General features: G+C 40.5%; 1 protein-coding gene across 2 annotated transcripts in view; it reads right to left on the reverse strand.

Moving 5' to 3' along the window:
- SCUBE1 (signal peptide, CUB domain and EGF like domain containing 1) overlaps window positions 1–14,426 on the reverse strand; it is a 204,190-nt gene that overhangs the window by 67,709 nt on the left and 122,055 nt on the right. The window contains exons 5-7 of one of the 2 annotated variants that reach the window (XM_087722202.1): window positions 14,284–14,409; window positions 9,039–9,155; window positions 5,601–5,690 (exon numbers count right to left, since the gene is read on the reverse strand). In XM_087722202.1, coding sequence (XP_087578328.1) covers window positions 5,601–5,690; window positions 9,039–9,155; window positions 14,284–14,409 — 333 coding nt within the window. The remainder of the gene's footprint in view (window positions 1–5,600; window positions 5,691–9,038; window positions 9,156–14,283; window positions 14,410–14,426) is intronic. The other variant, XM_087722203.1, reaches the window with a different exon arrangement.

The following is a 14,426-nucleotide window of genomic DNA, read 5'->3' on the forward strand; positions in this document are numbered from 1 at the left end:
TGCTTCCTTGCAACAAACAGCAAACAGTGCAGACAATATACACTGTTTGTGGTGTATTTCTGTGCATGTGCGCCTGACCCATAGAAATAGCAAAGAATTGGGAAAATGTACATTATGGCAGTATATTAATGCCAGAATGTTTTCTTAAATGTAGTCACACTAACTCCTCCCAATTATTTAAATAGACCTACTCCAAACATGACTAAGTCAGGGTCTAATTAGACAACAGGACACTGTTACATTTCAGCCTTTACTTGTACAGAAGTTGTTAAAATTGATGTGGCTTTCTGAAAGTATACATTATTCTCTGCTATTTAAAATAAGATACAATAGCACTGGGACTCTTCAGATCAAGCATTTATTTTAAAAAGCTTCTTCATTTTGTTAAGTTGTGTAGAACAATAATAAAGCAGTCTTTAAAAAATAGGTATAATTTTTAACTGCCTATAGGCATTTATTGACTTATCTCATTGCAGCAAACAGCCTAATTAGCACAAGAAAAAAAACCTGCCTCCCAGCAATTTGCCTCCTGCAGCAAACAGCAAGTTTCACTTTCAGTTTAAGTGAGCCTCCCGATCATCAGCTGTTTCAGGCTGAAGGGATTGCTATAACCTATTGCTGCCTCCGCAAGCCCCATTTTCTCTGTTTGCTGCAAAGAGGTAAATTGTTGGGAGGAAGAGGCCAAAGGGTGGGCGCTGGTGGGTGGGTGGGTCTACATTTGGTGTATAAGACGCACCCAAAATTTCCCCCTCTTTTAGGGGGGGGAAAGGTGCATCTTATACTCTAAAAATACGGTACTTGTGATCTGGTTAGCTTGTGATTGGACAACTGCAATACTTTCTATATGAGATAGCAGCCCTTTAAAAACATCTAGAAACTACAGAAAGTTCAAAATGCAGCAGCCTGAGCAGGAACAAACAATTCTCGCTATACGTGAGAAGCTATAGCAATAGCAATAGCAGTTAGACATGTACCGCTTCATAGGGCTTTCAGCCCTCTCTAAGCGGTTTACAGAGTCAGCATATGGCCCCCACAGTCTGGGTCCTCATTTCACCCACCTCGGAAGGATGGAAGGCTGAGTCAACCTTGAGCCGGTGAGATTTGAACTGCCAAATTGCAGTCAGCTGGCAGTCAGCAGAAGTACCCTGCAGTACTGCACTCTAACCACTGTGCCACCATGGCTGAAGCTTATTTACCCCCTCCCTGTAGTTCTGCTTCGAGTTTCCTTCACCTGCTATTTCCCCCTCTGTTTATGATCCTGGTGCCTTAGAAATGTCATAAAAAGAACTGGAATATATCATGGGGAGTTATAATTTTGAAAGTCCTAACTAAGCCCATAAGCTAACTAAAGTACTGCATCCTAACCACTGCGCCACCTTGGCTCTTATTATTTATAGCACTTCTCACTATAAATGTTATGACTGCTACACACGCTGCATTGGTTGCCAATCACTTTCTAGGTGCAATTCAAGGTGCTGTGCACACCTTTAGAGCCCTTCATGGTATAGGGACCTGGTGACCGGAGGGACTGTTTTCAGTTATGTTGTGGCCCGCCAGCGGCCAGCAGAGCTAGTAGCAGAGTCGGACAGTGAGGAAGTTGGGGAGGAGTATGGACCAGTCCTGGAGGTTGGTGAAGGCTCGGACGAGGGCTCTGCATCAGAGGCAGAGAGGGAGCCAAGGCCATCTGGCAGTGATCAGGTGCCTACAGAGCTAGACAGCAGTGAGGCAGAGGAACAACTGGAGCCTGTTCCCAGTGTGCGCACATGCAAAGCTGCCAGAAGAAAAGAACAACTCAGAAATCAGGGTCGACTTGGGAATAAAGTCACAGGTGGAAGGTGATTGGCCCCTCCCATAGGAAATAAAAGAGGAGCGAAAGGGGAGTGGGTTTTTGCAGGAAACAATTCGTTTGTTCGTTTGTTAGATTTGTTTCAGGAGTGTGAAGATCTGTCCGTGAATCTCAGCGACTCTGTGCCCAGTCTTTCCTTGCACAGCACCTCATTTGGAAAATATTCACATGGCAGCTTTCCAAGATAGATAAGGTCTGTAGTCATAATTACTCCTTTGACAGACTGTTTGCCAGGCCTTGCTGAATGTGAATGAGAGGAGCTCACATTTGTTTAATAAAAGGGATTTTGTCACGACCAGGAGTCTGCTTCGTGCTTTTTGGGGAAGCCTAGGTCAGAACAAGTTACTTCTGCCTTCCCAGTATATTTGGGGCAGAATGATTATGCGCCATGTCCCCTGAATTAAATGTTATCTTCTGTGTCTTAGTCACAGCTCTTGTCTTCTGGAAAAGCATATTTGGTACACAAGGCTCCTACTGTCCCAAGGTTCGAGAAGAAATTAATACATGGCCAGTGATGTGCGGTGAGGTTTATGGCTGGTGAGGCACTGACACAATTTTTTTTAGACTTGTGGACTTCAACTCCCAGAATTCAACAGCCAGGCATACTCAGTTCCGATTTAAAGTGACAGCATTTGTTTTTCTCCTTTGCGAAATAAGTTTCCTTCTTTCTTTTTCTTTTTCTTCTCCCTTCCCCCCTTCCTCCATCTCTTCCTCCCTCCCCCCTCTCCACGGTGACTCTGGCAGCAACTAGCTCAGCCTGACCTCAGCTCTTGCCTTTTTCCTTTTACATTTTTTTTCTTTTCATGGTGACAGTGGTGAGGCTCTGCCTCCCCTGACTTCCCAGACTGCACGTCACTGTACATGGCTCTGTTCCCAAACTTGATTTGGATGTTTGTGGATCCTCTGTTTGTTCTTTTGACTGTTATGACTGCTTTCCTGTCCAGTTATTATGTTTTTAAAAACATTTTAACTGTTTTAATTGTACAATTTTTATATTGTAAGCTGTCCAGAGTCTTTGGGAGTGGGCTGCTATACTAAATCTAATAAAAAGTGTTTATAATTATAATTATTATCGTAATCTATTGCTGCTACTTGAATGAGTAAATTGCTGGGAAATCACTATTTAAATAGAATTTCTGTATTCATGCAAACATTTTCTTCAAATAAGTCCAAATGGCTTTGAATAATATACAAATCATTTAAGCCCTAAATACTTTAAAGTTTCATTTATTTACGGTTATAATTGCTGTTTAGAAAGTAATGCTTACATTGGATTCGATTTAAATTTAAATACACAGTAAAAAATATGGGCACTTACTGCATCTATCATAGACTCTGAAGTGAGTATCAATTAACCATAATAAATTGAAAAATTGAGAGGAATGTTTTCCTAGTTAGAAAATCCAATGTATAACTTTAATCAAGATCCTGTATATATGTTCTTAGATATTAATCTCCCTGAGCTGAGTTTCTTCCAGGTAAATAAAAAGAGATGCAGCTAAATTTAACCAAAACAAGGATATGTTAGTTTCCAAGAATTCTCATCTGTTTTAGATGAATAAAGAAGCAGAAATGAAGGAGAAAATTTTAGAAAAGCATATGGAATTTGATCTATCATCTATCTATCTATCTATCTATCTATCTATCTATCTATCTATCAATCAATCAATCAATCAATCATCTGTCTGTCTGTACACACACACAGATACACAGACACACCAGGTTTAGCAGTTCAAGATTATTTCAGGCAGTCCTTGACTTACAACAAGTTCTTTAATGACTGTTCAAAATTATAATGGCACTGAAAAAAGTGACATCACCATTTTTCCTGGAGTCATGTGATCCCCATTTGCAACCTTCTGACAAGCAAAGTCAGTGGGGAAACCAGATTCATTTCACAACTGTGTTATTAATTTAAGAACATTGATTCACTTAACAAATGTGGTGAGAAAAGTCATAAAACAGGGCAAAACTCACTTTAAAAATTTCTCTCTTAGCAACATAAATTTAGATAGACAGATAGATAGACAGACAGACCGACAGACAGACTGACAGACATCTTCATATAACTCCTGGAAACAAGATTTGGAGGAAGAAAGGGGAAAAACATCAACAACTCAGAGAAGTCTGTCTGTCTGTCTGTCTGTCTGTCTGTCTCTCTCTCTCTCTCTCTCTCTCTCTCTCTCTCTCTCTGTGTGTGTGTGTGTGTGTGTGTGTAAAAAAGTCAAAAAAGTTGCTGGATATAATGGGGAAGCTTTGATCATGATACTGGTTTCTATGTTGACTTTCAACTATCAGATCATACATAATGAAGGCAATGTATCTGTTGAACTATCTCAACTATATTATTTTTGAATGATGGACCAGGTTTATACAACTATCTACAATCTGTTTTTTCCACTTGCCCTGGGACTCTCAATATTCCCACCCTGTATGTTTAGATAGAAGGTTGGTATTCTAAATGAATTGTAACTCTCTGTACAATAGAGATGCACAGGTTAAGGCAACAAGCTCATGGGAAATTTGAACTCCATGTGAATACATTCTTTTTACTTTGGATAATTGTTCATAGGTAAAATGACTAAATATGTCTACAATTCTAATTAAATGCTATGTAAAAGGAAGGAATAATCCCACAAGAACAATAAGTAATTACCATTTCTGCATTTACCAGCATTAAAAATAAAATAGAAAAAACAGCAGCTATTGTATTTTGCTATATTTGTATAGTGTCTTGATTAGAAAGAAAAAGGACATGACAGCTTATTGACTACTGTAGCCAAGGGTTTTTCCCCCCAATAATTTCAAAATTACTTCAAGGAAACATATATTAGTCTATGACCAAAGTATAATGAAAACCATTGTTTTAAAGACTCACATAAAAGAGATCAATTATTTACATCACTGCTTTAACCTAAAGCTCAAGACTTGTGTCAATATGTATGTTATGTGTATTTATTTATGACATTTGTATGCCGCCCACTCCCTAGGGACTCTGGGCGTATCATAATGCATCATCATCAGTAGTGGGATTCAGCCAGTTCGCACCTATTCAGGAGAGCCAGTTGTTAACTTTCTAAGCAATTTGGAGAAGGGCTGTTGGAAAAAAAATCTCATTTTGGTTTTTTTCCACTTTAAAGGGCTAATCCTGCAAGGAAGGCAGGTAGGAAACATCCTGGTGTTGTTTCTAGCCTAATCTTTATTGCCCTGCTTATAGAAACTGCCCCTCTGGTTAACCCTTATTACATTGTAACAGCTAAGGCAAAGCGCCCATCGACGTGAGTGACATTGAGTTGGCCACGCCCACCCAGTCACATGACCACTGAGCCACCCCTGCTCAGCTGGTCATTAGGGCCAAGAATCAGTTGTAAAATTATTTGAATCCCACCACTGATCATTATGTATCAAATATGTATTTGATAGGTTTGAAGTCATACGTGATACAAGTCATATGTGAAAAATGAGTATGCGCTAGGTAAGTAAATTATTAGCCAATGTTTTCTTCTCTGCAGCAATACATTCAACATTTAACATTACAAGGTAATAAACCGATTGTGTGTACAGAGAAAGCAGATGTAAAATATATATATAAAAAGATTTTCCCCACCCCAATGGAAACTCAAGATTCTTAACCAATTAGGAACCTCAGCACAGAGATGAGCAAATTAAGTACAAATATCACCGAAGGCCCCTCATCCCCACAGAGATAGACAAAGTTGGGAGCACATCAAAGGAAGTGGAAGAAAAGTGTTACCCATAAGTAGCCGCCGTTTCACCCGCTTGTCCACATCAGCTACTGACGTGGCATTGAACTCAGAGCTCTCAATTGCAGCCTCATCCTTCTCTAAAACAAAGGAAGGGACAAACATGGAGCACTTGGTTAATGAGAAGCCCAGTTTTCCACTGTGGAAGACAGTCTCTTGGCTTTGGGCAACTAAGCATGAAAACATGAAAACCCCATTGAGAATTGTGATTCAAATCCCAGACACAAACCAAGGTGTGTTGGAGGAAGGGAGGGAGGAAGGTACTAGAGGTGGTAGAAGGGGGTTGAAATGAAGTCATTCACCAGCCAATACTTAAGGAGCTGATCTCCCACTAATAAAAACACACACCCTGTTTTCCCCAAAATAAGACATCCCCGGATAATAAGCCCAACTGGGCTTTTGCGTGCATGCGCTTAAATAAGCCCTCCCAAAAAATATTGCAATGCAGCAGCAGCCAGGAGGTGACCACGCTCACCGCCTCCTGCACCTCAAAAATAATAAGACCTCCCTGAAAATAAGGCCAAGCGCTTATTTCGGGGGTCAAAAGAAAATAAGACCCTGACTTATTTTGGGGGAAACATGGCACACAAGAAAGGATGCCCCAGACAGGTGTTAATTTAGAAACGTAATTTACAACACTTAAAGTAAACATATTGTTAAAAAAGGAGGGGAACAGGTGAGTATGACATGTTGACAAGTGCAAGTTTTTGAATATAGAACAGAGCGAAAAGAATCCGGTGATGGGTGGGCATGGAAATGTGCTCATGTTGATTTTTTAAAATAAATAAATAAATAAATAAATAAAACACAAGAAATAAAAAAATGCATGCCTTAAAACAATAAAATGTAAAAGAAACACAAACTTAAAAATGAAACAAATTGGGCAGTGCTGGTTGCCTGCTTGTCTAATGGAACACAACTAGCTAAACATTCAGGGCTACAAAAAAAGATGTCATAGGAAGAGACTAATAATTTTTTCAAGCATGCGGAACAGCGGAGGGCGGTGTTAGTGGATATGGCATCTTGCAGGGTAAATTTCTGATGTTTGGTATATGAAAAGCTCCAATTCAGCATTACAGCAAATTAATGTAGCATTTCAAAATACACCCCAAATGATCCATTTGCAGGGATGAAAAGAGATGATATGAGTAAAGCGGGTTAAATCATACGGAAAGCAGCGGTGGCGGGATTAAAATTGTATCAAATGGAGGACTGCGTTTCAAAGAAAAAAACAAAACAAAACACAAGGGGGGAGTGTGTACATGCAGCAGACATAAAATAAGAGAATAAGCCAAAGAAACAAAAACAAAATGGATTAGACCAGGGGTGTCAAACTCAAGGCCTGCGGGCCAGATCCGGCCCACAAGGTGCTTAGATCTGGCCTGCAGGACCACCCTGGAAACAGCGAAGGAGCAGCTCGCGGTGCCTCTGCCAGCACGCCACCCCCGAGCTCCATTTCCACTGGCAGAGGGCTGCAGGAGGCCGTTATGGCCAAAAATGGAGGTCGCGAGGCTACATGCAGCCCTCCCAAGCTCCGTTTTTATTGGCAGAGGGCTGCAGGAGGCTGTTGCAGCTGAAAACGGAGCTTGAGAATCTGTTTTTGCTGGCAGAGCACTCAGGCCACCATGGGCGTCCCCGACAAGAGTGACCTCAAGCTGGCCACACACACCTTGCCCCCCCCCCCCGAGGTCAAACAAAACTCTGATGCGGCCCTCAATGAAATCGAGTTTGACACCCCTGGATTAGACAAACAGATAACTTCGGCGCCTTTGCAAATATTTGCATCTGTGCAGTGATGCCAGAATTGGAGACATCACTGAAGAGAGGAAGGAGAAAGGAGAAACAAGGAGCAAAAGAAATCACAGGAAGGGGAAAAAGCTGGCAGGGTTTATCTGTGGAAATGCTAAATGGTTCTGTTGTTCTAGGAAGAAATCAGGTTCTAGATGGGATCAGGCTGCAATAGAGGCTTTGGTTTGACATTTTCTTTTCCCTTTTTTGTTTGTTTGAGTTTTTGTTTTTTTCCAGAAATAATTTATTAACTTCAGATATCATACAAGACAGGCAATCAGGAACCATCACCAGAAAGCAGGAATAAAATGAAAACGAAACAAAAAAAAAATTGAAAAAAAAAATCTAAGAGAAAACGCTACTCAGAAAGTGGAGAAGGAGGTGTGTAAAAAAATAAATAAATGCACACACGAGCAGCAATATGCGACTTACATCAGAACAAATAGTGTAAACATGACGTCATATTATTTAAAGCAACATTGCGAAAATGGAAGGAGAAAGTATAATGATTCAACAGTATGCCAAACCGAACAAAAAACATTAAAAGATACAAGATAGAAATTTAAGCATGGTTTGTTTGTTCTCATAACTCTCAATCACACCAGATTCCCAAGCCATCCACAACCTAAGATTATTCTCTGCAGTTATGTGAATAGTCCTAATCAGATGATTCTTAATTATTCAATAGTAGAACTATGAAGAATCCCCAAATATCCTGAATCTAGCGTAGCAGCTACGTTTTACTTAGAATTTTAATCTGTCCACTTTTAAAAATGAAATCTATTCATTTCACCCAAGCCAATACAGTGGGACCTCAGGTGCTGACCATAATCTATTCCAGGACTTCGGTGGGCACCCGATTTGGTCGTGACCAGAAGCAAAGCTGACTGCGCATGCGCGCACACACAAAAAATGGTGCGGAAGGGGAAATCACTGCAGCAGGGAAAATCGCCGCGGCTGTGTTTGATTGGCACCCGAGGATGTGTTCCTGACCTGAGTGAAACATTTAGCGGATTTTTTGGTCGGCACCCAATTTGATCGTGGTCTGAGCCGTTCGTTACCGGAGGTCCCATTGTAGTTGTGAACTAACCCCAGGCTGAGGTATTTCCATATTGGGACCAAAACCTCTGCTTTACATAATCATAGTTCATTTTTCTATAGATGTAGGCTAACTTTGGTTAATGCATCCATATTTAAAGAAGAGAGAATTCTGTAGAAATGGTATAGTTTGCACTATCGGCTCTGGTTCATGAAAACTGAGCTATTTTATTCAATGTTTCACGGTAAAATTTAATTAGAAATTATTATTGGACTTCCAGATCCCATTTAAAAATTAAGTAAAAATGCCATCCTCTGTTACCTATCAGAATTATTTAAAGCTTACATCACTGCTAAATTGGAGAAAAATCTAGGTGTGGATTTCTGTCAGAAATACGTAACTCACTCCTTAAAATCAGCTGGGATTTAGCTGAGACACTTATTTTTGTTTAAAGTCACAAATCCTTAACCAGCTAATGCATCATAATACTCTTATTTGCTGGCTTACATGACATTCACAATCCAATCTTATCAAATAACATTAAGATGCCTTAACATATCCTTTTCTACAATGAAGAACACAATTATAGAAAGGTACTTACCAATGCATGTTCGGCCATCTGAATGCAATGCATATTTCTGATGACAACCGCACACAGGACCACTATCGGTGTCATCACACGTGTGTTGGCAGCCTCCATTTCCATAGTTACAGGTTACTAGTTATTTCCCCCAAAATATGTATATACATATATATGAATAAAGCAACAATAAAGCCAATTAGTTCTTTCTGTGCTCCAGACACAAAAAATGATTTACAACTTAGAAAAGCAATGAACATGACATTGATTGATAACTGCCTCCCCAAACTTCCTTGCTAAAGAGCAACAGTTTAAGAGGTTATTAGTCCCAATGAAATGCCACTAAAAATAAAGGCATTAAGGAATATACTTCAGTCCTTTTTTATGAGGGGCCTTTTTCCCTTCCCATCACTACCTTATTTGATTGGTTGTCTTGTAGTTTATGCTTGGGACTAGATCCTAAAGACCCTAAAGATTGGTGCCTTTCCCCCCTCAGTTTTAATTTAAAACTATTTGGATAAGCTGGGCCAATCATTTTTCAAATACATTCTTCTCGGTTCTTGTGAGGTGCAGTCCATCCCTTGCCAGAAGCCCTTCTTGTAGATAAAGCAGACTGTGATCTAGGAATCTGAAGTTCTTTTGGTGGTACCAATCTTTGAGCCAGTGGCTCATTTCTAAAATCCGTTGTTGGATGCTGACCATTTGTTGGAAGTACAGATGAAAATGCGACTTGTGCTCCTAACTCTTAACTTCCTTGCTGACCTGCTCTTAGTCTCTTGGTATTGTTTTAGATTCATTGTTTGTCAGTGTAATTATGATTTTAATAGCTGACCAGCTGCTGTAATGCTGTAATACTGTAATGATGATGCAATGGTAGTAATGAGTCAGCACGGGTTTTTTGATTGTTATCACTTTAAGAGATTGTATTATAAGAGAGGCCCTGTTGGGAGTCTCTCTCTCTCTCTCTCTTTCTCTCTCTCTCTCTCTCTCTCTCTCTCTCTCTCTCTCTATCTTTCATGCTGTAAATGCTGTTTGCTTGTTTGTTCAAGGACAGTCTCTTTATACTGTTCCACTATATGGAAATACAAACCTATTTACTGTATTTGCTCCTGGGTTGTTTCACCTAGTCGCACTGTGCGCACTCTGACATTATTGTGTCATTTGTACCCACATGAAGAAGAAAGATAATAATTTGTGGACTTGATTATTTTAGTGAGGTTCTCAGCCACATCTTTGATTTTTTTTCTCCAGGGAGAAAACATACCTCCCTAGATTGATTGTCCAGAATCATAGCCAATTCTGTTCTCCTGAGAATTGAATCTCCTATCACCAACATTTGCCTTTTTCCCGCTTTTGGAAGCCTGAGCTACTTTTCTTCCTATTATAGGAGCACTTGATGATGTCCCTTCTCCAGGTGTCTGCATGCTTCTTTCCAGGGGAGGCTATGAAATCAGTTCCTCACCTCCATTGGGGCTGGACTAGGCTGAACTGGACAGCAAGGGTTTTGCTCTTCGCTGTTTTTTAAATTCTATGATTGACATGTTTCCATCAGTCTATCTCTATAGATTTATGTACAGGTTCACTCAAAAATGTCCAGTTTTCTACACTAGTAGTTTATAATATGTTCTAGAGTTATCCAACTGTTATTCCATCAAAGTAAAATCAATTTGATGAAACTATGAAGTTGCTATGAACAATGAAACAATATGTATCAAGCTACCCTGTCTCTGCAATATTCTGTTCCTGGCATTTCTATTTTCAACAGTGTTACAGCTAACAAACTCCTGTTTTTCCCAACTCCAAAATGTCTGTTTTCTTTCTTCTTTCTTTCTTTCTTTCTTTCTTTCTTTCTTTCTTTCAAAAAAAGAATATGATGTACAATTTTTGATAGATTGGGCAATTTAAAAGCAAAAGCATTTAAATGCCTGCTTGATTTATTGCCATTTTCTGAGTCCACTTGTGATTCTTCACACACTTGTTCACATCATCAATAAAGCAAGCAAGCAAGCAAGCAAGCAAGCAAGCAAGCAAGCAAGCAAGCATAGATAGATAGATAGATAGATAGATAGATAGATAGATAGATAGATAGATAGATAGATAGATAGATAGATAGATAGATGATAGAGGTGTGTGTGTGTGTGTGTATTGCTGCCAGTCAAATCAAGGACTGTGTGTGTGTGTGTGTGTGTGTCAGGGATGGGTTGGGGAACCAGTTCGGGGGCATGGTCAGCTTGCTGTCCCTACTGGTTTGGTGATCAGTTCAAACCGGTGTGAACTGGTAGCAACCCACCTCTGGTGCATGTGTGTGTGTGTCTGTGAATGCTGGGATTCAAAAAAAATTACTACTGGTTCTGTGGGCATGGTTTGGTGGGCGTAGCATGTCTTGGTGGGTGTGACACGGGAAGGATACTGCAAAATCCCCATTCCCTCCCAATCAGCTGGGACTCGGGAGGCAGAGAATAGATGGGGTGGGGCCAGTCAGACGTGGCATTTACTGGTTCTCTGAACTACTCAAAATTTCTGTTACCAGTTCTCCAGAACTGGTCAGTACCTGCTGAATACCACCTCTGGTGTCTGTGTGTGTGTGTGTGTGCGTGTGTGTGTATGTGCTTTTAAATCAGTTTTTGTCTCTCAAAAACTGCCTGGACTAGTCCAGTGGTGGGATTCACCCAGCGCGCACCTATTCGGGAGAACCGGTTGTTAACTTTCTAAGCAATTTGGAGAACCGGTTGTTGGAAGAAATCTCCTTTTGATTTTTTCCCACTTTACAGAGCTAATCCTGTAAGGAAGGCAGGAAACATTCTGGTGTTGCTTTCAAGCTTAATTTTTATTGCCCTGCTTACAGAAACTGCCTCTCCTGTTAACCCTTATTAAATTGCAGCAGCTAAGGTGAAGCGCCCATCGATGTGAGTGACATTGAGTTGGCCATGCCCACCCAGTCACATGACCACCGAGCCACACCTATCCAGCTGGTCATTAGGTCAGAGAACCGGTTTTTAAATTATTTGAATCCCACCACTGGACTAGTCCCTCCAACTTTCTTGGCAAGGTGTTTGGGAAGTAGGTTATCATTGCCTCCTTCCTAAGGCTATGAAAAAGTGATAGGACCAAGGTCATCCAGTTGGCTTTATGTCTAAAGCAGGACTAGAACTTGCAGACACCAGGTTTCTACCCTGATGCCTTGACCTCTGCACTACACTGGCTCTCACTATGGACTGTTGTACTCAAAAATTATTTCTTCTGCTTTAAATGTCAGTCAAAATTCAATTTAAAATCTGAGAGTCAATAAAACAACAGAATCACGTTCAATCATTGGGGGGCCACATGGTGTTTTGAAATGGTTCCACCACAAATCCGCGGTAGACTAAAGCGCGCTCAACGAAAGCGCGTACGTGACGTCATCACAGCGCGACGAAAACGGCACACTGTGAGCGGTAAATTTAAAATTAACGCGAAAACCTTACCCTAAACCCCCCAAACCTAACCCTAAACCTAACCCTAACCCTAACCCTTAACCTAACCCTAAAACTAACCCTAAACCTAACCCTTAACCTAACGATAAACCTAATGATAAACCTAACGCTAACCCTTAACCTAACCGTAAACCTAACCCTAATGCTTAACGTAACCCTAACCCTAACCCTAACCCTTAACCTAACCCTAACCCTAAACCTAACCCTTACCTTTATGTGAATCGGCTTGCTTTAATTTAATTTTAATTTTAATTTAATTTATTTTTAATTTTATTTGTCGCGCTGCTGATGACGTCACGTACGCGCTTTGATCGGGCGCGTTTTAGTGGACCGCGGTTTTGACGGGTCATGTTTTGAAACAACTCAAGGTCTTTGAAAAGTGGAAGAAACATACTATGGAGTAAGGAATTAATTTTGTAAACTGTCCAGAGTCCCTTAGGTTAGATAAGCAGCGTATAAATTTTTAGAAATAAGTATTATTGAATAATTATTCAAAGATAAAGTTTCTACTAGTCTTAGACTAGGCATCTAACTACAGATTACCCACACATAATAATAACACAACAGATATAACTGTGGTTGAAAAGAAGAAAATACAGATAATTGATATAACAGGGAATAGTAGAATAGAACACAATATATTGGAAAAGACTACAAAATATCAAGATCTGAAAATCAAAATTGAAAGATTATGGCATAAACCAGCTTTGGCGGCCAAAATCCTGGTCAGCACTTAGAAAATCTGGGTATTGACAAAATTTCCATCTATACATTGCAAAGGGCCACACTGCTTGGATCTGAACCTATACTAACTACGCCAATACATCATGACACCCTAGGCTTTTTGGGAAGAACTTAATGCATGCGAAGGCCCACACCAGCTAAAGAATTGGCAGCTCTAACTTCTCATTGTTGGGAACAGATAACAATTATTAAACTGGCTCAGGAGGCAGCAAATGCAGCAGAGAAGATTAACTAGGGTTGGATATTCTAATTTTCAACTCTCATTTTAGCTTCACAGAAATGGTTGGAAAATTAATCTGTTCAACCTTCTAGATCAGGGGTGTCAAACTCGCAGCCCGCGATCCAGATGCGTCACGCACTGGCCACACCCGTGTCTGGTCTAGTGAAGGCAGTAGCGAGTTTCAAATTTTTTTAGAACCTCTTCTGTAGGTGTGGCCTTTGTGGGAGTGGCTTGCCAGCCATGTGACTGGGTAGGTATGGCCAACTTGTAAAATGTGGTGAAACTCACTGAACAATGCTCTTGCTTAGCAACCAAAATGTTGACTCAGGAACTCTGGCATTGAAGTGTGCAAGTCTTAAAGCTGTCAAGTTACAAGACCCTTGAATCCCTAACCCTTTAGAGAAAAAAAAACCCAGGGGTGTTCAAATTTGACATCTTTAAGACTTGTGGACTTCAACTCCCAGAATTCCTCCTCTCGCTCTTCATCTTGATGATGTACGGATGGGCGGGGGGGGGGGAGGGAGCTGGAACCGGTTCTAAACGGAACTGTAGATTTGTGGAACCTCTTCTATAGAAGAGGCTAGAACTGGCAGGAACCCACCCCTGAGCGAAGGGGAAAAAGTCGTGATACATCATGTGACGACGCCGTGACAATGCAAGATTGACACCCTTAAATGATTCAATTTCTGTTGCTTCTTACGGAATAAAAAACTCTTCAGCAAAAAGCTCTAGTCATTGAAATTAAACTATTTTCCCGATTTTAGATAATAACAGCGCTGTGGAAAATAAAGCACATTGGACATTTGAGATTTTGCATACATCTACCTACATTTGCAATCCTTCTGGTTTTTGGCAAGTTCAAAGCCAGGCCTACATTCACAGGCTACCCCACCTTTGGGTGTCTCCCGGCAGATATGTTCACACCCATGGTCTTTGTTCATGCAGTTCATACCCTCTGGGGAAAAAGAGAGA

The sequence above is a fragment of the Thamnophis sirtalis genome, unplaced genomic scaffold, assembly GCF_051295495.1.
Source record: "Thamnophis sirtalis isolate CommonGarterSnake01/CBP01778 unplaced genomic scaffold, rThaSir2_p1.2 scaffold_9, whole genome shotgun sequence".
Taxonomy (NCBI): Eukaryota; Metazoa; Chordata; class Lepidosauria; order Squamata; family Natricidae; genus Thamnophis; species Thamnophis sirtalis.